The 25235-nt window shown below is 37.1% G+C and overlaps 1 protein-coding gene across 2 annotated transcripts; it reads right to left on the bottom strand.

The window, feature by feature from the left end:
• Positions 1–3576: 3576 nt before the first annotated feature.
• LOC114650275 (uncharacterized) lies at positions 3577–24203 on the bottom strand. Of its 2 annotated transcripts, XM_051927124.1 has the most exons (9): positions 24134–24203; positions 23799–23917; positions 23324–23420; positions 20264–20633; positions 7672–7794; positions 6086–6231; positions 4476–4711; positions 4149–4324; positions 3577–4112 (listed from the first exon to the last, which is right to left on the bottom strand). In XM_051927124.1, exons 1-7 carry the CDS (start codon positions 24140–24142, stop codon positions 4508–4510), a joined length of 1068 nt encoding a protein of 355 aa, XP_051783084.1. In that variant the 5' UTR covers positions 24143–24203; the 3' UTR covers positions 3577–4112; positions 4149–4324; positions 4476–4507. The 2 variants fall into 2 exon arrangements, with proteins under 2 accessions (XP_051783084.1, XP_051783085.1); XM_051927125.1 differs by lacking the exon at positions 7672–7794.
• Between the last annotated feature and the right edge of the window lie 1032 nt (positions 24204–25235).

Here is a 25235-nt window from a genome sequence, read left to right as displayed (position 1 = left end):
TACACAAACATGATCAACTTCAATGACGTCTGTTAAAACTCTGTTGCTTTTACATTTTGCTGCTACAGACTGGCAACGAAGAGAAGGGTTCGTCAGTGGCTTCCAGTGTCTGATGTCTAAATTTGTAAATATATACTGTATATATATATATATATATATATATATATATATATATATATATATATATATATATATATATATATATATAATATATATATATATATATATATATATATATATATATATATATATATATATAGGGCGGCACGGTGGCGCAGTGGGTAGCGCTGCTGCCTCGCAGTTGGGACACCTGGGGACCTGGGTTCGATTCCCGGGTCCTCCCTGCGTGGAGTTTGCATGTTCTCCCCGTGTCTGCGTGGGTTTCCTCCGGGCACTCCGGTTTCCTCCCACAGTCCAAAGACATGCAGGTTAGGTGGATTGGCGATTCTAAATTGGCCCTAGTGTGTGCTTGGTGTGTGGGTGTGTTTGTGTGTGTCCTGCGGTGGGTTGGCACCCTGCCCAGGATTGGTTCCCTGCCTTGTGCCCTGTGTTGGCTGGGATTGGCTCCAGCAGACCCCCGTGACCCTGTGTTCGGATTCAGCGGGTTGGAAAATGGATGGATGGATATATATATATATATATATATATATATATCATTTCTCAGTTTCTCTGAAATACTGCTTAAGCATGGGTCGGAGTTGCTATAAATATACGCATGCTTTCATGCAAAGTTTTTGTTTATAAATCCTAGCCTTTAACTGGGAAGTTGCATACACACGTTTCAAGCCTCTTTTGTGTGTACGCAGTGTTTATAAATGAGGCAGCTGGAGTTTATGCCTGTGATTTTTTTCTTCCACGGACAGGTTGATGGCCTTTTTTAAACTGGCCCTGTGTCTGTGTGCATGTTTATGAGTGAGGGTGCCAGAATTGGTTCCTACTTTGATCCTGACAGTGTTGACCGGTTTTCCATAATCTTACCTGGAAAAACTTGTTCAGACGCACACACTACATTATGCAACATTATGCCACAGTATTTGCAAAAATGTGTACTGTATTAAATGGCTAGTATTTCAAAATTGTTCAATGTGTGCACATTTATTTGGCATGCCACACACTAAGCATATTAAAATCCACAACTAAGTAGGACATTAAACTTAAAGTTGTTGATCTTATTCTTGTTAAACATAAGGGACTAAAATCTGTAACAGTATTTTTACACTAATAGAACAAAATGACACCATTACTAAACAATGTGTTTAAAATGTCAGTTTCTTGGCTGTAAATTTCAGATATACCTTTTATGATGATCATTTTTGAGCATTGTGAGCATTGACAGATTTGACTGAATTTGGAAGAGTCCATGCCAGCATAAAGAGTTTAATCAGTATCAGCCTATTTTTAGGATGGTATATATAATACATGCTGGCTTTGAATTGATTGCATTTTATTTGCAGGTTAACTTCCTAAAAGTCCTATCACAGAAATGAAATGCTCATAAACTGGCAGTTCAGCTTGATGGCTACTATCCATTGCACAAGGCAAGAGCCAAGGTACAGAGTGGGATGTGTATATATTATAAATATTTATTTGTATATATATTATAAATATTTTCTGAAGTAATGAGATGCACATTATGCATGCAGCTATTTGAAAAAAATGTTAAAAACAAATATTAAATATGCAAATATGTAAACAATATATATGTCTTAACATGCAATATTAACGAAAATAAGTTTATAGTGTGAATGATTAATGGCATTAACATAAAATAACCAGCTATTTTCTGAACCTATTCATTCCTCCAGAAAGTAGCAGCAGCAGCCTTGAGCTGAAATCTGGATCCTATCTTGGATGGGATGCAACATTTCTACATTTATAATTTGTAAGGTGCTGTACATTAAAATGAGTAAATATCATTGACAAATTTTGGTCATTTGACAAGCCTCTAAGACTCTAAATCAGTCTGATGTGTGTAGACGAGTGTTCCCCATAAGGCTTAGTTTTTCTATTCTGGTTGGGCTCCTGTGACTTGGTTGATGTAACCTAAGTTTTGGCTGGCCATGGAGACAGCTACATGTATTGGATTAATGGATGGCCAAAGAAAAAAAGTATAGAATTATAATTGTGAATAATTAATATCTGAATAAAATATCATTCCATCAAAAGTTAGACAAGTCTAACCCGAACCTAGTACAACCTAAACCTTGAATGCAGGGTGTTGGATGAAGAGTGACCAGGAGCTCAGGTTAATAAACAGAAATCCAGAGCAGCTTGCTTGAATAATGGAAGTTGACTTGTATCAAACTGGGAAGGGGCAGTGTGGCATAGCAAATAAGGCTTTGGATTTTAACCCCTAAGTTTGTGGATTCAAATCCCTCTACTTTCACAGTGTGACCATGAGCAAGCCACTTGACCTGCCTGTGTTCCAATTGGAAAACCAAAAGAAATGTAGCCATTTGTATCATAAATATTGTAAATCACCTTCGATAAAGGCATCAGCCAAACAAATAAATGTAAATGGGAAGGAAAAATTCCCAGCACCTGGGCTGTGGCAAGTGAGTTCTCCACTGGTTTGAGGAAAGAGGTATCTTTAACCAGAACAGGCTTGAAGTAAATAAAAACTAGTTGTTACTACTGTATATTACATTTTAATATTTTATTCTTTTGTTTTTTCTGTTATGAATTGTTTCAGTTTTACCATTACTTTGTTACATGGTGATGCCATGAAGTATCACTATTTAGAATTTCTTACTGCGGCACCACACAACACATGGGTATAATTCACAGCTTATGCTCACATGGTGTTGGTTTCCATCCTGTCAAACTACATGTGCAGTATGGTCAGCGCTTTCTTTCTAAGGAAAGCTATTTCAAGCCTGAGAACATTGCTTTTTCAGGAAACTTTTTTTTTACGCTTTTGGTATTGACATCTGTCTAAACTTGATTCTGACCCTGTGTTACCCTTCACAATGGGTAGTGGTTTCAGCATTTGGTTCACAAGCTGTACCTAGCTCTGTCTACTCTCTCTCTGCCTTACACGTGAAGCAAATATTAGCCTTTGTGATCCTTTTCTCATGGAAGGATCAAATCAGCAATGACACTAGCAGGTAAGCTCAACAAAAAATTGCCAGACTCTTGTCCTGTTATTAAAAGGTTAGGAAGTTCTTGTGCAGTTCTGAATGTCTAGAAACTAAAAGTTTCCTGGGGTCAGAGCCTGTTCACAGTCAATGCAGTTTAATGACTGTAGGAGATTATAAGTATGCCATGACTTCAGAAGTGAATCCAGGGAGGCTGAGGGTTTAAAGGCTGCTCTGCATTTAGTAAGTGGGAAAGAACAGAAGGAGTAAAAGGAAATAAGAAAAAGAGAGGGGCGAGAGGAAGATTCTAGTTCTTAGAGGAGCTTCTCTTCTGTGTCTGGTTTAGTGGGTGGTTTCTCCCTTTGTTTTTTAATCCTTATTATTTATTAATAAAATTCAGGTTCAGCAGGAACACAAAGTGGTCTCAGTTCACATATTCATACAATCTTCAGCAGGAAGAAATCGAATATTGCCAGAAATCGAATTATACATGGAGATGTGTAATTCTGCAAAAACATAAATTGTTTATTTGGGCTGGCTTGTACATAAGCTATACCATATCTAACCAGTTTCTTCACAAAGATTTTTCAGAAATCAGCAATATGTTTCATATAGCAAACCTTAAAATTTCTAATTTCCTTCATATAGAAATTTTCTCATTTCCCTCAAACAAGTATCACTTCACACATGTATCTGAATAATGTCTCTGTTTAAATGTACAACAGTGTTCTTTTAAAGAAATGTTAGGAACATTGTTGAAGCAGTCAGACAAAAGCAGACACAACAACATTTTATTTATATAGTGCCTTTCCAAAGTAAAAGCTATTGTAAGTTGCTTTAGTAGTACTGAAGTATAGCACATCCTTTTACAGACATTGACTTCACAATTGGAGAATTGGCACGTGGACATGCTATACTTGCTCAGAGTCGCGCAGGAAATTAGAAGAAGGAGTGAATCAGCATTCTGGAGATCTTAGTTTCCTAGGCAGTTGGCTAATAGGTCATGCAATACCTATCTGGATTTCAGCTTTTCAGCTTTTTTCACACACACACACACACACGCACATGCACGCACACACACACACACACAAACTCTTAAATTCATGAAATGTATAGTAAACTATAGTTTACATGGCTTTAAATTGATAAATTATTTAAATTTAGAGTGATGTATATTTAAATAACATGTAACACACACAATAAAAGATTTGTAGAACAGTTATCCATTTGTTATAATTTGATTACATCTTGCCTGAAGAAGGGGCCTGAGTTGTCTCGAAAGCTGGCATAATATAATCTTTTTAGTTAGTCAATAAAAGGAGTCATTTTGCTTGAGTTTTCACTACATTCATAATGGCTAACACGGTACAACACCCTAGTATTATAGTTTATGTATACTTGACCCTCCAGGAGCAAGAAGAGTTTAACACTTAAGTTGTTTGTATAGTGATGACCAAAAAGTCACCTGCTTCCTTCTTGAGATTAATTAATTTCTCCTGGCAGCTGATAAACCAGTTCCTGTACTTTGCAGATTCAAACTGACGGGTGGTATCGCCTTTGTCTGTCATATAGAATACAAAGCTCCATGTAGGTTTGTCATTTGCGATATATTCCAGCTCTTTTTCACAGCATTTCTAAATAGGAAAAAAAATCATATATATTAGTAAAAAAAAGAGCTACTTTGGAACAAAAAAAAAAAAGATTATTAAGGATTATTCATGATTGTTTTAGCTTTCATGATGAAAGAAGCAACAATATTCCTCAATAGTTTTAAATATACAAGAAATATGCAGCTAAAAGATAATATGACCAACATCTTTACATTTTTTAGTGTAGCGTTTCTCAACCACTTGGTCACGAGTTGCTTTTGTTGGGTGCGCTATTTATTTATACGATATTTATCCCTGTTTGTATCTCACAGTCTTTATCACTGATTCAACAAGGGGGGACTTCATGGTTGTCATTAAACTTTTAAAATTAAAACAGGGTCGTGAGATGCTAAATGTTGAGAAACACTGTTAGTGGAATGAGATAATGACTGGAAAATCCAATATTATGTTAAGAAATGTCAATAGGATAGTTTTCCAAAATTTCACAAGCTAAGCCTCTTGGTTTCTTCATCAACCAGTGTATGAATTCATATGGTGCTTGTGTCTGAACCCTCAGGTAATTTAAATTTAATGCGCCAATTTGAAAATTCTTTATCTGCTTTTATTTTACTTTAACTCTTTGGCACTCTTATTCAAAGTTCTCTCCCACCAATCCCATGATACTTAAAAATATATGCAGCCATGGATGTACAGTATGGCTACCACATGCTTGATCTTGTACATTACAAATGTTCAAATTTTATAATAAAGTATTAATCAATGCAAAATGGTAAACAAAATTCAGGAGCCTAAGCACAATCTTTTTTAATTGCCATTTTAATCAATTTCAGCCTTCCAATTATTTGTATATTTGAAAAGTGTGTGAAATCAGGAAAACAAGGACCTGGAACAAGCATGGAATTAAATTGTAAACATAGATAATTTTACAATTAATTCTCATACTGATTGAGATTTTTGTACAATGAAAACTTTCCTTGCCAAGAAAATAAGCAGATGCTGAATATTCCCTTGTCTAAAGCAAGTTGGAGGACCTGCTTGCTGGGCTGAATGCAGATTAACGTCATACCCAGGACGGAGCAATTGCAGGTTAAGGGCCTTGTTCAGGAGCACAACAGAGTAGAGTCTCTCCTTGCGTTTATGGGATTCAAACCGGCATCCTTCCGATTGCCAGCACAGATCCCTAACCACAGGGAAAACCTGGGGGTTGGTGGCAGGATTGGCACTCCTGCACTGTAAAAAACCTCTCACTGTTCAGTGTGGTGCTGAATTGTCACCCGTTGTACTTTTATCTCAATCCAGGTGGTCCACCATGTGGTGCGTGCATCAATGTGCTGTAATCAGCGTATGTTCCCAACCTCTCCTCTCTCCTACTAAAGCAAGAAGAAAATAACTACTAACCTCAAGTTTCAGAGTCACCTTGTCATTGACTTTATCACAGTAGAGGTATTCATTTGTACAGCTGAATTTTAGGATAATGGGCATGCCTGAGTATTCTCGTCCATCAAGTGAACTTTTGTAGTAGTAGATTGTCAGTTTAGCTTCATCTTTCACATCAAAAGGGGACAGAAAAAGAAACAAAAAACAATTCACTACCTTTGCGGTGATGTGTCTGATATATTTTTTAATATTATTGTATGCATACTGCAACAGAGAAAGAGCATTCATTCACTTAATTTGTGAGACTTTTATCCTTTGCTTTTTTATTCAATTATTTTTAATAATAACATTTTTAAAGTTTTGCCTTAACAGAAGTCAAAAAGTGATAAAACTACAATAACACCGTCCACACTTTTTACCAGCTATTACCAGACCAACTATGACTCTGGCTGAGTTACAAAACCTATTGACTTTAATAAAAGATTATGTTCACAGATTTTCAATATATTTCCAAAGAAAAGGGGATTTGTTGGAAAGGATGGGTATGAAGTGGAAAGGACTGGAGTCTAAAGAAACTTAACTAGAATGTTTTGGCATGAGTGATAAACTGTATGTGTGGTGCAAATTAAACATTTCACATTAGCTAAGTCACGTCATCCACACCTTTATACTATGGTGTTAGTGGCATCATGTTTCAACAACTCGCTCTAACAGTCTTGTCCCAACTGACAGAGACAATACCAGGACACACTGCAGAGAAACAAAAGAAAAAAGCTTACATGCCTCTGCCATAAAACTGAAATCATGGAAGATGATTGCATCTCAACCATTCAATAATCATTACACTTTGGCTTCACATTTTGAAAATAGAGTCTCTAGATATACAGTTATGAACTGTAATTTCACTGAAAATTAAACATTAATTTTTCAGCCAAAGTAGCCTTTCCAATATCTTGGCATGGGATTTTCCATGGAGGCTAAGATGCATTATTCTCCTACAGAGAGAAAATACACTTTAAATTAATGGTAACAACCTGCAATACAGAGGAACTGCCCCAAGTCTTTCTTGTATATAAGATTGAAGTTAAGACACTCCAATAATATCCAGTGCTGTCAGAATTTGTGTGTGAATCTTTTCAAGCCTTACTGCCTTGCCATTGCAGAACTTCAAAATCGATGCAGTAACACAAACAGAAAAATGAACCCAGATCCAATTGATGCTTTTCAGACTGGTTTAGTTTCTCTGAATTATGTTCCACTCTGTCTACAATAATGTTCCTTGGTCCTTGCTCAGAACAGTCTAGACAACAAATTACCTACCTACTATAAATGTTTTAAGAAGCCTTTTTAACCTTTCTGGTAATACAGAAGGTCTTTCCTTTGCCCTTAGAATCAAATTTCAGATTCTTCCCAGTCCCTTACATTACGGATAGGATCTCATTATTTCCTGGTCATCTTTGGAAAAGAAATATTATTAAGCATTAATCATCTGTTTTCCATTAATAATTTCTTTTCCTCTACTACAGGCTTCCCCTGAAACTAACTTGCAATTTTATCTGTGAAGATCATCAAAAGAATGAATGCTAGGAATAAATGGTAATACCAACCTGAATTTGAAATTCTCATCGGACAAGCTACTACATTACTGCTGAATTTGTGGAGGTAGTGGTCATTCTTTCTGCTTTTAAGGAAAATATTTTCCTCTTTTGCATAAGCAATATTTTGTGACACTGGGTGAGACAAAAAAAACAGAATTTATAAATTAAAATTAGCAAATTGCTTTATTTTTGAATGGTTTTAAAACCAGGTTCCCAAAAAGCCTAATCAATGCAAAGCATTCTATGGAAGAAAATGGTAGAAGACATGCTGAACATGTTTATATTACAGTGCATCATCCATCTAATATTCCTAATGTTCTTAAGGGCATGATCAAAAGCATCAGGCAGAAGGTAGAAATTTAAGGTAAATGCTCTGGTCTCTCACCAGGGATACTCACTTATTCTAGGAATAGATAGTTAATTAAAGAAACATGTTTTTGGAGCATCCATGGAAATTACATATAAAAAAGCTGGGTTGCTAGCACACTAACATTATTGTATAGTATTATCAGCTTCCTGTCAGTCAGCCATTCTCATACCCATTAGATTGAATTTAGGGCGGCAGGGAGTCTCAGCCAATCAAGCAGCAGTGAGCAAAAAGTGGAAAACATCTTTGGGCATGTCATAAGTTCAACCACCAGGCTTATTCACACATACTGGCACAGAGTTAAAGTAACCAAGTCTGTATGTCTTTGGGAATGCAGGAGGAATACCCATACAAACAGAATATGCAGACTCCACAAGGACAACATGTTCACACTGCATTCAATTTCAGAATTCTGAATCCATGAAACAGCAGCATTTACTAATGCCAGGGTTACCATGCTACTGTGGTATTGTGTCCTGGAGGATCTCCTCCCAGACCTGAATCAGGGCATCAATGAGCTCCTGGACAGTCTGTGGCACTATTTGGCAGGATTTTATGCACCAATACATAACATCCCAGAGGTCCTCAGTTGGATTCAGGTCTGGGTAACATGCAAACCAGTCAGTGGTATCAATGCCTTCGTCATCCTGGAACTGCCTATACACTCTGGCCACATGAGGCTGGGCGTTGCTCTGCACCAAAAGGATCCCAGGGCCCACTGCTGCAGCGTAATGTTTGACAATGGTTCTGAGGTTTTCATCCTGGTACTTAACAGATATCACGGTACTGTTGCGTAGCACATGGAAGTCTCTGCGACCCTCCATGTTATGCCTCCCCAGACAATCACCGTCCCCCCGCCAAACCGGTCATACTGGATGATGTTGCGGGTTGCATAATGTTCTAACAGCATCTTGAGACTCTTTCATGTCTGTCACATGTTTTAACCTACTCTCATCTGCGAAGAGAATAGGGCGACAATGGCGGGGCTGCCAATTTTTGTATTCTCTTGCGAATGCCAATCAAGCTACACAGTGATGGCCTGTGAGCACAGGTCCCTCTAGAGGATGTCAGGCCCACATGCCACCCTCATAGATTCTGTTTTTTACAGTTTTGTCAGAAACGTGCATATCAGTAGCCAGCTGGAGGTCATTTTGTAGGGCACTGTCAGAGCTCCTCCTGTTCCTCCTCGTACAAAGGAGCAGATACCGGTCCTGATGCTGGGCTGATGCCATTCTACGGCTCTGTCCAGCTCTCCTTGTAAAAGTCCATCATCTGATATGTCCTCCATGCTCTTGAGACTGTGCTGAGAGACACAGCAAACGTTCTTGTGACAGAATGAATGTTACTAGTAGAGACAAGGAAACTAGCAAAATGCTAAACTAGAGAAGAATTAATCAGGAAGGACAAGGAGAGAGCAACTGTCTGTGGCCACTACCTGCAAAACCATTCCCTTTTATGAGGGTTGTCTTGCTGTTGCTTCTCCAGTGCACCTGCTGTCCCTTTCATCTGCACCAAAGAAGGTGAAGTTGATTCACAATAACTTATGCTTCCTAACTGGACAGATTGATATCCCTGAAATATATATATATTCTTTTCAATATTTATTTTATTTACAAAATATATTTTGTCACAGACAACATGGGTTGGCTGGACTTCTTGGATGGGATTAGTAGTTCCTTACCCGGTAGAGGAGACTTTAAAATGAAGGGATATGGATCCTGACCAATTTGATTGCTGGTGCCTTTCCCAGCCAGGATGCCATGATAGTGGAAGGACAGTGGAAACTGCATATCCTGAATCTGTAATTATCACCTGAAAAAGCAATAGTCTTTTCTACAAGGCCAAACTTTGTGAGTGATGTACAGTATACACATAAACTAAAATAGCTTGTGCTGTCTCATTTGGTTTCCTTTGAATCTCCAGAAGTTTAGTCTGCATTCCACTATCTTTCCTATCAAATTACCGAATTATTAGAGGAAACATCTAAACTGCAAGATGATTGTGTGCATGAGTTGCCACACAACAAAAAGGAATGCCTGCCATTATGTCTATCACATCTTTAACCACATGTGGAGAAATCCCTGACTTTGCTATTGTTTCTGTTTTTCTGCATGCACATGAAATGTTCTTCATTAGAGTACTAGTGCAGTCTGCTGATTTACAGCTGCTGTGATGCTTTACACAATTAAATGCTAAAGTTCCTTTAGCTGCAAAAATGATCTCCTTACTGGATCCAAGATTCACAATAAAGTTTGTGATTTTTACTTTGAACGTTCTTTTTATGTTTTTTTGTTTCCACATGTGACCCAAGATCTAGAGTAACTTTGTTTGCAAGTGAAACAAACGTGTGTGCACCACAAGCAGTGCTGCCTTGAATTCATTATGGCCATTTCAAAAACAGGTATATTTAGTGCAAAAATACAAAACTCTCTCTAGTTGAAGTCCATTTAGCTTCAAAAGATATTAACAATTCCATAAATATGAATTGGGGCATATCATGCAAAGAAGAATCACATATTGACAGTTTAAATAAATGATATATTGCATCTAGGGCCAAGATTAATAATATGCAGATGTTTCATAAAAGCAAATATAAATCCATTTCAAGCCTACAGAATTTTTTTTTTCAGCTCATTTCCCCACTCTCCCTATCCTAGATGGGTACAGTATTTGAAAACCTGTTGCCAACTGAGTATTCCAACATAATTGCCATTGTTAAAGGAATTTAAACTGAATGAAAAAGTAACTGAGACAGCATGAAAGTGAAGACAAAGGCAGTTAAATGTTAATTAAGCCAGGACAGAATGTTAATCATGATATTCTAGAAAATGTTAAACATTTTAGGGTCCTATATAGGAAGATAGTAACACACCCCAGGAAATCTTCTTATTCTATAAATCTTAAGGTGTGGCTATATTAACAATTAATTTAAGCTTTTCATTTTCTGTGTTTCGGAGCAGAATAATCCTCATTAATGCATTTTTGAAATTGCTGCTGTCACTGTAAAATGTAAACATATATATAATATTTTCAAACATATTGCAATAAGGTACATTTTGTGGTTTTACTACTTCATTAAAGATAGATAGATAGATAGATAGATAGATAGATAGATAGATAGATAGATAGATAGGATACAGCATTTTTCATATAGTACAGTATATACAATATGCAAAGGCAATAAACACCTGCCAGAAGTAAAGGTTAAGTGAAAAACTACATATATATTTGATGTGCTGACAACAGAAATTAAGAGAAAGACAAAGTTTTTAATTTACAAGTAAGCTAGAAAATATAACCAAAACTATACTAATTCAACAGAAAGTAAAACATTGATAAAAGACAGCCATAAATGCACAAAGATCCAGATAGCATTGGGTGCATTCGGGAGTCTTCCCTGGGTGAGATACACCTGTATATCCATCTATTTTAGAATCACCAGTCAACATTACAGCACATCTTTGGGATGTAAGAATAAACCAAAATCCCAAAAGAAAAGCCCATAAAATACAAGGTGGATGTGCAGACTGCATGATGGCTGAGACCTTTACTCTTGTGCTGTTGTGAGTCAGCAGTGATACCAACTGCAACATCATGCTAACTAGAAAACCACATGAAGCACACAACATTGTATAATATTTCTTAATACAATAATTCACGATTAGTTTTTTCTGTTACTGTATATAGTAAGCAGAGTGTAAGGATCCTTTGTTATTCTTTAAAAAGATAAAGGAATGGCCAACAGTACCTTTAAAATTAATTTCTACAATGTCCATATAGTGAATATTATGAATTAGTTTTTGTTCTTAGACTTCTGACCAAGATTCTCACTTAAATATACAATGTATTCCATATTTTCTGTTGGAAGAATCCTCTACCAAACTCTCCAGTCACACTTAGCGACGCTTCATGACATGAGTAACTCCACCCTCAAGATCACAAAACCAGAACATTTACTAAAATCTTCAAACATACATTTAAGAGCCTAAGTCAAATGTGATTTTTTTTAGCTTATTCACTAGCCCTTATTAGAATGACCAGTTGTAGTATATTAATTCACTGAATTGGCTTAAATTGAGTGAGGTGGAATGAAGACATTTCCTTTTGAAATTAAACACCCACAAAAGTGCAGAATGGGATTATAAGAAAAATTCTACTGCTTTTTCAGTTGAAAATAGCCCGTTATTGATCAGTTGTGAAAAGTGTGATTCTGCAACTGTTAATGCATCTGGGTTAGCAGTACCATCTAAAACATGAAAGCTCTGCAATTGCTTTGGTGTGCTGGCATTTTTAGTACTTGTGTGGCATTAAGTACATACTGTCTGAAGAATACATTCTGTAGTCTCCATATATTTTCATAATCTTAGAACAGTATCCATTGACTATTGCACCTATTTTAGCATGGCCTGTAATAATAAACAGAGTGGGTAATGCTGTTGATTTTGTTCAGTCATTTTATGGCATCATTTTCCATTTTTTCTTGCGACTGTGATAGCTTGCCACTGAGAAGTTCTCCTAGTAGTGGGCAGGCTGTTATGAGGATACAGCGCAGGAAGAAGTGCTGCTGAGCTGTGGGACTGTTTGAGATGAGTCATGGGATCCTCGTGAGAAGAGATTTCACCTGAAGGGCTGGTGATGAAAGGCCTGGGGGCACAATGGGACAACTTGGCAGTTTATTTTGGAATGTTCCAAATACTTGATCATGCCAAGGGGACTGCATTAAGATCAGGGACAAAAGTTTGAAATGAAGTGTGCAGGAAATTCAGCATTAAAAAGACCTACATTGCCCCTTTGGATCAAGAGAGTGATGGCCTAGTACAGTTGTTTTCCAACTGATTCTTTTGGATTCCCTATGGCTGCATGTCTTTGTTCCAATCAACTTCTGTTTTCAATTAGACTCCTAGGCTAAATAACCAAGCTCTTGTTGCTACTGGGACAATGTAGAAATTACAAAGTTTGGCAAATATTATTAAAACATATCAAGCATTTATATTATTATTAAATGGTGATTTAATGTTTTTGTCTTGATTTCATCTTTATTGTGATCTTCTTTCTGCTGTAATGGTCTGACGTTGAATTAGCTGCAGCCTTTCACCATTTAGTGTCATCTTCCTTGGTGTCTACTCTGGTTGTTGTTAATTGTCATTATGAGAGTAAAATTAAAGTAGCAAACTACAGAAAAAAGGAAACTTATAAGTAGAACTGCAGAAGACACTTAAGCATTTAAAACTATAGTAAAAAATACTTCTAAGTGAAAGTAAAATTTCACTGATGTGATTTTCACACTAAAAGAAGAGGAAAAAAGACGAGAATGCTAAATGAAATCATTTAGAAGTAAAATGACTCACTGATGAGGAAACTACTTGGAACTAAATCCTGCAGCCATTTGGGATTTCCAGAACTGAGTCTGAGAACCACTGGCCTATTAGAAAGATTCATTACAAATTTACAAACACACAGCTGAACTGTCTATAACAACTGATAAGGATAAGCAGGACTGGAAGCAATACCAGCCCATGATTCTACTGTAATGTCGGTCAACACTACAAAAACTTACACACTGCACTCTTGCACTGTTAATGAAATATGATGAAATAAAACACCTATCTCAATGGCATATGAGTATATCTGAAAACTTGAAGATTTCACAGATACTGTACACACATGTCTCCATGCATTTGCACAAGGCTGGTTTCACAGTGAAGAGGCACTATGATGTGTGCATGCAAAGACAGCAATTCAGCATAACGGTCTCTGCCACAAGAAGGGTCAGTTATCTTAAGAGAATGGTGCATGGGTAGGACCTTGCCAAATACTGAAACAGGTAGGTGAGCTGGTATATGGTGTTCAGTTGTCCTCAGGAGGTTGCAGAAATGTTTTAAATCAAGAAGAGGCAAATGTGGGAGACAATCCAAGATGACAATCCAAGTATGAACTACTACAGTATGTTCAGCATGGTGTTTTACAAGACAATTCCAGGAAGAAGAAAAAAGATTTGTGGCTAAAACCAAATCAGTTCATGTTTTTTTTAAGAACACAATAAGCTTGACAAACAAGAGGAGGCCATTCAGTCCATCAAGCTTGCTTATTTAGCTAATACCTAAGCTGTCACCCAGTTGGGTTTACTCGAAGCATCTCTATAGGGAGCTGCCCAGGCTGTATCCTTGTTACATGCCTAAACCACCTCAACTGGCATTTCTTGATCTGGAGGAACAGTGACCCTACTCTGAGGCTCCCTGGAAGTGCTGAACCTTTCACTTTACCATGGAGTGTGTCAACTTAGTGGCCCTGCAAAGAAATTTAATTTCTGTGCTTGTACTTGCAGTGTCATTCTTTTGGTCATTACCCACAGATCATGACCATAAGTGAGGAGAGGGATATAGATCATGTGGTAAACCGTGAGCTCTGTCCTTAGACCCAGCTCCCGCTTCAGCACTGCAAACTGCTATCAAAATCGCCATCACCACCTTCCACAACACATGCTTAGGTACACGTTAATATGCTTCTTCCAAATCTACAGACACATGTACCCTGGTTTAATATATTCCCACACTCCCTCCAGCAAGTGTGCCAGGGATAAGAGCTGGACTAATGTTTCACGGCCAGGGTGGAATCCACATTGTTCGTCTTGTATCAGGTTGAATCATCAGATGGAGTTTCCCCCCCAGCTCCTTGGGATAGACCTTGTCAATAAAGGCTTAGAAGTGTGAGCCTGCTGTATTTGGAACACACCCTCTGGTCACCTTTCTTACAGGAACCACCACACCAGTTTGGTGTGACGACACAACTACAAAGATTATTATCATCCTTCGGTTTAAGGTGCTTTGGGACCAGGTACACTCATGGGCCTCCTTCTGCTCGGACATGGTGTTTGTTACAGACAATCTATGACTACCACAGAAATCTAATAGTAACTCATCATTTCTGGTTAAGGGCTGGCAGGATATACCTCCCAATCATGTTCTTAATCGTATCTCTGTCATTCTCAATATGAGCATTGAAGTTACCCAGTGTGGCAGGTGGCTGATTGCGAGCCGCACCCAGCTACCTATTTAAGGAGCCGCCGCCCTGCAATCAAGGCTGGAGTCGGGTGAGGAGGTGGACGAGGTCAGAGGAGGTGGGAAGGAGAGGCCCTGAGTGTTTGTGAGGAGAAGAGAGACGGCTAGTGAAGGAGCCGGGACATTGAGAGACTGTGGGGGGTTTGTTGGTGTGGTGCACGTAAGGACTTGTATATAATAGTGACTTGTGTAATAAACGTGTGGTGATGGACTGCAACGTGTCTGCCTGTCTGTGTCCGGGCTGTACCCTTCTACACCAGTAAGACTACCAAGTAAGAGGGAAGCACCCTTTCAAGTTCCTCACCCACCTTCTCTAAGAAGGCCAAATACTCTGAACAGCTGTTTGGTATATACAAGTCAGAATGTTCCTCTCTGCTGCTTGTAGACACATTGAGGCATCCCTTTCATCTGACAGAGAAAACTTAACTTGCACAAGCTGAGGGCTTGTGAGTATCTCCACACCCGCATGAGGACTTTCACACATCAAAACTCCAGAGTAGGAGAGAGACTACCCCTGATCAAGAAATTTGTTTCCAGAACCCATACTATTTGTGGAGGTGATACCAACTACTGTATATCTAGCAGATTGCTTTCCACCTCCTGAACTAGTTTGGTCTCTTTCCACATCAGACAGGCAATGTTACAAGTTCTCAAAGTTAGACTCCAATGCCAAAGTCTAATGTGTTTAGGTATTTTCCATCTGGCCCTCATTTCGCAGGTAGTGAGCCCACAGGATGGCTCCACATTGTCATTTCAGGCTGCCTGGCTAGGATATATGGAATGCTAGACTTCCAGGAATGGTTTACTGTTACCCTGTCCCAGGCAAGGTACACTGATTTCTAATTAATACAACCATAACAGTCATTCTTTGCATAATCTTTTAACCCAGACCTGTTTGCCAAGGGGAACCTTATTAGTATCGCACAGTTCCAGATGAGGCAAGGTAATTGTCTAGGGTGGAGATCAGGAGTAACAACTTTTTTACATACTTTATACAGTGAAGTGCTGTGGTGGCAAACAGACTAACACTGCAAGGTAGGAACAAGCTGTGGAGGGACATTATTTCATCACAGGGCACACATATTTATACATGACACATTTATTTTCACCATGGAATCTAACATATGTAACCTAGGGAAAACTACTGTATTTTTTTTAAAAACATCAAACTGTACGCTTCCAATAACATAACAATAAAGAATGAATTAACACATTATGATGAAACTTTATGTAGCGTCTCTGATAAAGTATTTTAATCAAGGCCACATTCTTTTCTTCATTCTTCTACAGTCTTATTTAGATATGCCTTTTATAATAATTCCCCATATAACTGATCATAATAGTTGATATCATCTGCTCAAAGCTTGATTATTTAATGTAATGACAAATCATGATTTCCAGATTCTGATATGTGCCCGAAATTTTATTTTTGTATTTTTTTTTTTCTTTTTGTGGTCCATTTATGTATAGCTAGTCTTGCTGAAACCAGACGTATAATATATACTTCTGGAGTCAAACATGAGTGAATTTTACTTAAAACTGGGTGAGAATTATTAGATAGCTCACTGAGTGTCACATTCCTAAACCAATCCAGGAATGTCATGAAGATGACACTCAAAGAAGAGGCATGATTTTGAACTGCAAAGATCAGAGGTGCTCTCGTTAATCTGGTCCAACAAACAGCAAACTTTGGTTTACAATGAACTATCTACAGTCAAAATGTCTCCTAAAAAACACTATTAGACATATAAATATTTGCCACATGTGCAGAAAGCACATTACACATTTTAAAAATAAACATGACCTGTTTTAAAAATAAGCAATCTGATGCAAGGTAAAAACTTTTCAGTAACATCAGATTATACATTAATCATTGGACAAGTGGGGAACAATACGTTGTCGCAAGTACTGTGTGTGCTCTCTGTTGTTCGATAGTGTATGAGACGATGTATGCCTGAAAGAACTGGCAGCTATATTCAAGAAAATATTAACTTCAAGATACGCATTTGAAGTAAATTTTGTGTTACACTTGATCAAAAGGAGTGCTGTTATGACAGCTGCTAACGAAGAACAGCAGGAGATGCAGATTTTAATACTCAAAACACCCAAATGAACAAATCTGCCTAACAATACCAGTAGATGAACAGATGGGGCTGCACAACATCCACCTTCTGACTGAATGTCTAAATGAATAAAGAAATTTCTCTAATTATAAATGCAAACATCCCATGACAAAATAGGCACAGCATTTTAACACATTGTATATCCATAGACCACAATGCTTATCTAAACTCTGTTTGCTGTTATTACATTATATAGTGATGCAGCAGTTAAAATGGAAGAAAAATATCATAGCAGGCAGAGGCACTTCTCGAACACATGGAGCCTAGTAGTTGTGGTGCTCTACATGTGTTTGTCTGTGCTACAGAGCTCCCGAACAGATAACAGTGCTTTTATCTTTTGATTTTCTCTCAGTGTCAGGTCTTTTCTTGAGTATCTTTTGCTCCATCCCTGAAATCCCAGTGGAGCTTTAAAATGCATAGACTGGCGAAGTTTAAGGTGGGTGTTTTTTAGGAAGATGCCCTGTGGGTAAAGCCTTTACAGTGTAGGATTTCACTGCTATACAGTCCACACTTGAGTATACACTAACAGATTGCTCACAGACATGTATTCTCATTTGAGAATCACGCCTGGCCCCACAAGACTAATTTATACCAGTTAATGAGCTGACGTGAGATTTGTTGTTGATATTGATAATTGTCAAAATATTCTTGGGAGTGTTTACTTTATAAGGAAGGCTTCTTTTATTTGGTGTTTTACATAAAAAGTTACAAACTCAGGTAAGCAGCTGTATATAACCTGAATGGATTTAAATTGGCAAATGTCTGGATTTCAGGGTGAAAAATGAGAATTGAATATTTTGTTCAGGGTATTACATTATGGATCACCAGATTTTACTGGTTTAGGCTGTAACCACTTAATTAAGTACTGAACTATCTATCTATCTATCTATCTATCTATCTATCTATCTATCTATCTATCTATCTATCTATCTATCTATCTATCTATCTATCTATCTATCTTTGTAGACAAACTAAGAAAAAATGGATTTCACTTGTGGATTAATCAAACAATGCCAAAAACTGAATTATGAAACAATTAAGAGAAAATTGTGATGAGGTTTCACATTTAATAGTCAGGAAGAGGGATCTTAGTGCTGGTCTATGTTGGTTGCAGAACACCACATCCTTTTTTATTGTGATTTTATTTCTGTTTGTTAATATATGTAGATATCCAATATAACATTCCACAGTGTTTTCCCACAGTTTACGTTTTTTTGAAATTGTTGTTAAACCTTAAAAAGCTCTTGCATGAAAATGCACTGATTTTTTAAGACTATGTTTACAATGTATTTAAAAGTGACTTTATTCATATTTTTGCTTCATATCAATTTCTTTTGTTTTGACCATTCCAAATAAATTTTACAATGATCAAAATATGATACGAGTGTGTGCAGATGTGTATCCTGAATGTGATCTGCATGCATAAATTGAATAAAAACACCAAAAAGATCTAATAGACAGATGCTGGTTGCTGCATTACCTTGCATAGTTTTAGTGCAGGACGTCATGAGGGCAAGGAAGTTAAACAGAAAATGGAAAATTATAGTTATTGCTTTGAGCAGAGTTATCACTCCTGTACCTGTATGAAGAAATCTGTTGATATGACAGAGGGGTCAGGGGCTTCACATATAAAACTTTGAGTGTGAAAATATGTGTACTCCAAAAAACACAAAAATATGTCTCACACATTTCTATGCAATTTGTCCTTTAAGTCAAATAAGGTCTTTCAGCACAGCAGATATAATGGAGTGAAGCTTAGTTGAGAAGTTCCTGACCTATCGGCCAGTTCACTGAGAAGTGACAACAGGTACTGTAGCTGATATAAACTGAAGAAAAACAAAAATGTTCTTCATTGCAAATCCGCAGCATTGGCACTCTTAAAAAGTAACTATAACAGTGTGTACATCATATTCAACACTTTTGAGGTTTAATATATTTGTCATGTCAACACATATCATAACAACATCACAGTGAAATGAATTATTATAATTCAGATCATCAATTTCTTATTATAATATATTATATTTATATTTAGCTCATTTGGCTGCATTTCCCTACTTGATCAAGGGAGTTGTCATTTCCCAGATTCTCCAAAATGTTTCGTACACATGGTTAAGAGTTATGATAAATATACACACATTCCACCATCAAGTTTTCTTTTATAAATCCTGACGTGGGAAGTTATGTACATGTATTTCAAGCTACTTTTTGTGCGTATGTAAGCCTTATAAATGAGGCCCCAGGACTGGTGGGAATGAGATGTTGAGGATTTGGATGGAAAACAGTGGTTGTTAACGTAGTTTAAATCCTTTCTGAAAAGTTGTACCTCAATATCATTTTTTGCTGCTCATACTAAAAACATCAGCTGTGTGTCACATATATGTGGAAAATAGGAACTGAGCTACAATATAATGGTAGCTTTAGTTTGTTTTCAAAAACCGAACACATAATTGTACATTTCACGCTACAGTCAATTTTCAGGCTTTTGTGATTTAATAATGATGCAGTGCTGCTGTCAAGGAAAGGAATAACAATCTGAAACGCCAAAATGTCTAATTATAATTTCACAAACTGAACTGATCAAATCAGTACAAACTAGACCATTAACTAGTTAATAACACAAATAATTGCATGGAAAAAAAAAACATTAAAAAAACGTAAAAAATGGAGCCTGAGATGTTATCTCTGTTTGGAATTTCACTACTTAGTATAGTTTTCTCACACATACCAAAATGTGTAACTTAAATTCCCTGACAACCCCTTTTTGTTTTTGCCAGGTATGAACAAGTTTGCTCGTGAACAGTTCTTGTCTTTTGCCTCATTTAATGACATAGTTTAGCCTCCAACAACTCTGCATTGATATTAGCAAATGATAAAATGGATAGACATGCTTTGCATTCATTGTATTCATCTTAACCAAATATAATATTCTACTTCTCACTTAATTCATTTTGGGGTGCAAAACATTTGCTATTATTAAAATCATAAATGCTTTACAACAGTTAAGCCTCTGGAAATATGTATTACATGTAAGATATTTAATTGTTACTTACCAAAACTTATTTCAGTGGCACCTGACTGTATGATAATATCATGAATTTTGCAGCCATTGCAGTTTTTACATCTGCATCCTTCTTGTAGGCCCCTGTCACGTACTATGAAGATACCTGACTCACTCAGTGTCACCACTATTGTCTTTTCAAAATTTCCTGGTTTATTCTGTGTAGGACATTCAAGGTTTTCTTCAAAACTTTTATTTTTAGAATCTTTCAGCATGTCATTATTTGTTTCAGTTTCAATATCATTTCCATTCACCATGTTTAGACTCAGGTTTAAGATGATGTCTTCTTCATACTTTGATTTGTAGAACACTGATTCCGAATGAGGGGGTTTTGGATCCTTTCTGTTCATCCGATGGACTGTCTGCAATTGACAGATAATTGACAGAATTACAGTAGTCATGCCCTGTTATACTGTATCTGATCATCTTTGATGCACAGAGAGCTCTTGATCAATGAGTAAACTTCTGTTGTTATATGGTTGGGTGGCCAGAATTACTTTTAACAGAACACCATACCACAGAATCTCCAAAAAAGCAGCACAGTACATCTTGAAGCTGTACTAATTATAAGTTATTGGAAGATGATTGTATTAAACAAACACACTGAAATATTATGTGGCCTTAAATGTATCAGGCCATTAACTAATCTGCCCCTCTAGCGTGTTTTACTATGCTCCCCAGAGGTATGTAAGTGCTTTTTAGGAAACTACATGTACTGTATTTTAAAACTAAACAGTGAACAACACAGTATCATTTGTTATTCTGATCTCTTTTTTGTCCTGCATGTTTTGTGTCCCACTTAGTAACCCTTCTAACCACACATATTTTAACCAACTCATTCCAGATCAGGGCTGCAGGGACCAGATCATATTTCACAGATATTTAAGATGTTTAGCCAGTACTAGCAGCTGAAAGTATTAATTGATTTGTCCATTATCTCACTACCTGCCCTATTCTGGGTCTTCAGATGCTCCTGTCTTGGCAGCATCAGAAGAGAAGGCCAGCCACTTCATCTTCATACCCATAAACACTCACATTCCCACACTTCCTCACTTCTCTTGGGGTAAATTAATACACCACAATAAAACCTAACATGTACAACTTTATGATGTAGAAGTAAAACATGACATAAAAAGCTTTAACAGATACAGATACAAAGAAAACAAACAGTGCCAGGGTCTGTATTTAAAACTAAGATCTTTAAGGCAGCAGGACCAAACACTGTGCCACTGTTCCTCTGCAACTAATAACACTGCATAACAAAGTTTTTGCTTCTTGAACACTGTTGGGTGTTTCTTATAGATTTTTGTGTGCTGATCACGAATATCAATATCATCATTTCAGAGAAATCTTCAGTTTTTGTCATGATTTTTTTCTTATATTTGTATCCAAACATTTTTGCTCCCGTAAGTGACTTATCAACAACGTTTTGTGCAGCCTGGGCATATCCAGGTATGGAATCAGGCCAGGTTGGAAGCTGTTCTGTGGAAGTTGACAACCTGGGCAGGTCTGAACGAGCTTGACGCTGTCTCAGCATGCTATAAATGTGGCTTGCATACACCAATCCTGCTCATTTGGTTAATATAGATAGTCAGTGTGTATGTACAGTATAGTATCAGTATAGTAATGTATAGTATCTGTAGCAATATAACAGTAAGTAAGCTTGATTCTATAAACGTTTTGGTGTTGGGCGATATGTCTCGTCAATGCCGTAACAGTCGCGATACATTCTGCTATATCTGTGGCGAATATACACTTGCGCCTCAGAGATGTTGGATAACTGCTCTTGTGAAGAAAGCTTATCATCTGTATTTCGGCTGCAAAATTGGTGATCAAGACAAGGAATGGGCGACTCACATTTGCTGTGCGACATGTGCTGTCAGTCTGAGAGCCTAGCTCAGAGGCACTCGAAAGACAATGCTGTTTGCTGTTCCGATGATATGGCGAGAATACAAAGACCATGTGATGGACTGTTACTTCTGTTTGACTAATGTGTCTGGTTTCTCTGCCAAAAACAAGAAGTCAATTGAATATCCTAATCTGCCTTCAGCAATGAGACCCGTGCCACATGATGACAGTCTTCCAATTCCGAAACCACCAGTGGACTGGACCTTAGATGAACCAGCTGAAGAAACTGCAATGCAGGGTACTGACTGTGACATTGACTCGGAGTTTGAACCGTGCTCATTAGACAATCCACATCTGATAACACAGTCTGAATTGAACAATTTAGTCAGAGATTTGGGTCTGTCAAAAGCAAAAGCCGAACTGCTGGGTTTGAGACTACAGGAATGGTGTTTGCTGTCACCAGGTATGAAAATTTCTGTTTTTGGTGGCCGACATCATGATATAACCACACACAACCCGGAACAGTGGCCTCTCTTCATTGATTCGTCAATGTTAAGCCTGAAAGCTGTTCTGCTACACAATGGCAACGTTTATCCTTCAGTACCTGTTGTCTATGCAGCACACATGAAAGAAACGTATGAGAATATGGAACTGTTGCTGAAGCACGTCCAGTATAGCAGGTACAACTGGAATATCTGTGGAGATCTTAAAGTCGTTGCTCTGTTACTAGGACTGCAGCTTGGCTATTCAAAGTACTGTTGCTTCATCTGTCAATGGGACAGCCGTGCCAAAGAGTCGCATTATTCTCAACCCTTACTGCACTCTCTTCTTCATATCTCAGCTGCACTCTCCATTGATTTGGACTGTTGAACCCAAATATTTAAATTCGTCTACCTTCACCACCTCTGCTGCTTACAGTCTCACCCTTCCACCACCTTCCCTCTCATTTATGCGCATATACTCCGTCTTTCTCCTACTGTTCTTTCATTTCATTCATAGAATTAAAAATAATAGCAAAGTCAATTGACCACTTTACTTATCTAACAACAATATTAAAATTACACTGACAAAAAACTAAACAGTCAACAATATGTTATAATTATCAAATGTACTCAGCCCTTTATGAAATCACTTCAGAAAGAATGTTGTTTTTTTTATTTCTCTTTCAATTACTCCAATAATAACAGAATTTATATTTGCTTACCAACATTGCTGATCCTGTACTGAGAAGTTCAGTGAGTTTTAGTGGTGGAACACTTGCTAGGTCAGTGTTGTCTACCTCCAATAATTTATCACCTCCCCTAAAATGACATAATACAGAAATTATACAGAAATTATATTATACAGAAATGTTTATTTGTTATAGAATCTTTAGTTTCAGCATTGACATTTTATTTTGAAAGAGAGTTTAACTTTCCCACATTCTTAAATACACAGTAACTTATATATTTACATACAAAATATAATACAAAATGCAATACAAAATTGGGTAAAGTAAGTATTAGTTTTAGTAAGTAAAGGTAAAGGTAAAAAGTGTTAGTTTAAAACAAAACCATTATATATATATATATATATATATATATATATATATATATATATATATATATATATATATATAAATATTATACTATATACTATATATATAGAATTTCTTAATAACTGTTTGAAATTGTGTTTACCTGAAAAATCTCTTTTTTTTATTGGTTCCATTGTACAGTACTGCATTTTCTATGACATATTCATTTTTTCCATCTTCAGTCGTATGAATAACTGCAATGTCTCCTTTTAAAGGATATGGCTAGATGGAGAAAAATATTTAAAAAAATAGAAAGAACTGAAACGCTGCTTTTCTTATAAATGTACTGCAGATATTTAAAGTAAATATATTAGCTACTTTCATGTAAGCAATACTTAAGTCAATTTGCTCCAAAAATAATTAAGTACAAGCTCAATGGCTTTTGATACCAATAATCTTTTAAACATTTCTGTTCTATAATGAAATCTTTTTCTGTACCTGAGCCATTTTTAGGTTGGTGAGAGAAATCTTCTTAGCAGTGAGAGCTCTACATGGATACTTCTGCTTTATATACTGTAGGATAGCTTCCTTACCTAGCAAATTTATCTTTTAAAACACTTCTGTTTTTTGTCAATAGCAGAAGTACAATACACATGATGTCAAAGGTTAAAAATTGAATTGCTAATTGAAATATCATTACATCATTTGTGTATTATGTCATTACTAGTCGGGTTACCCACCTGAGAAAGTGGAAAGAGAGAAGGTAAAAAGTAATTACAATTATTATATTATCAAAATATTATCAAAATGTATTACCTCCTTAAACTTTAAAAAAACATTAAGTTTAATGGGTAGGAATCAAACCTGGATTCTTTAATTGAAAAACCAGTGTTCTAACAAACACACTACAATCACATACTCTATTGTGCAGTGTTTTTTTTCTTTGTCAATAAATGTTAAGATCACAGTAAGGTTGAATGTTATAAGTCAAAAACCTGACTTACGATGAGTGCCAAATTTCAAGACTGTGGCTTATAAAGCTGTGTTTTAGTAGATTTTACTGTCTCTCTAGATTTACAGGGCCAACATTGTCACATGTGCAGAATACAGTGAAATTTTTACTTGCATATGGTAATCAGCATGTGAGGTCACAATTTATTCCTGAAATGCTTTAAAAGGTAATAGACCAGGGGTGGCGAACTCCAGGCCTGGAGTGCCGCAGTGGCTACAGGTTTTCATCCATCCATCCATCCATTATCCAACCCGCTATATCCTAGCTACAGGGTCACGGGGGTCTGCTGGAGCCAATCCCAGCCAACACAGGGCGCAAGGCAGGAAACAAACCCCGGGCAGGGCGCCAGCCCACCACAGGGAACACACACACTCCAAGCACAGACTTGGAACAATTTAGAATCACCAATGCACCTAACCTGCATGTCTTTGGACTTGTGGAAACCCACACAGACACGGGGAGAACATGCAAACTCCACGCAGGGAGGACCAGAGAAGTGAACCCAGGTCTCCTAACTGCAAGGCAGCAGCGCTACCTACTGCTCCACCGTGCCGCCCTACAGGTTTTAATTCTAACCCTTTTCCTAAT

The sequence above is a fragment of the Erpetoichthys calabaricus genome, chromosome 4 (assembly GCF_900747795.2).
Source record: "Erpetoichthys calabaricus chromosome 4, fErpCal1.3, whole genome shotgun sequence".
Taxonomy (NCBI): domain Eukaryota; kingdom Metazoa; phylum Chordata; class Cladistia; order Polypteriformes; family Polypteridae; genus Erpetoichthys; species Erpetoichthys calabaricus.
Note: the sequence above shows the minus strand (reverse complement) of the source record. Positions and strands in the feature narration are given on the sequence as shown.

What these genes read in the sequence shown, in the direction of transcription:
- LOC114650275 (XM_051927124.1), bottom strand. An exon ending in AAAAAAAAGAGATTTTTCAG is followed by an intron (nt 23,421 to 23,798) that starts GTAAACACAATT and finishes ATGTCATTTTAG; the next exon opens with GGGAGGTGATAAATTATTGG. An exon ending in AGGTGACTCTGAAACTTGAG is followed by an intron (nt 4,712 to 6,085) that starts GTTAGTAGTTAT and finishes TTTCCTATTTAG; the next exon opens with AAATGCTGTGAAAAAGAGCT.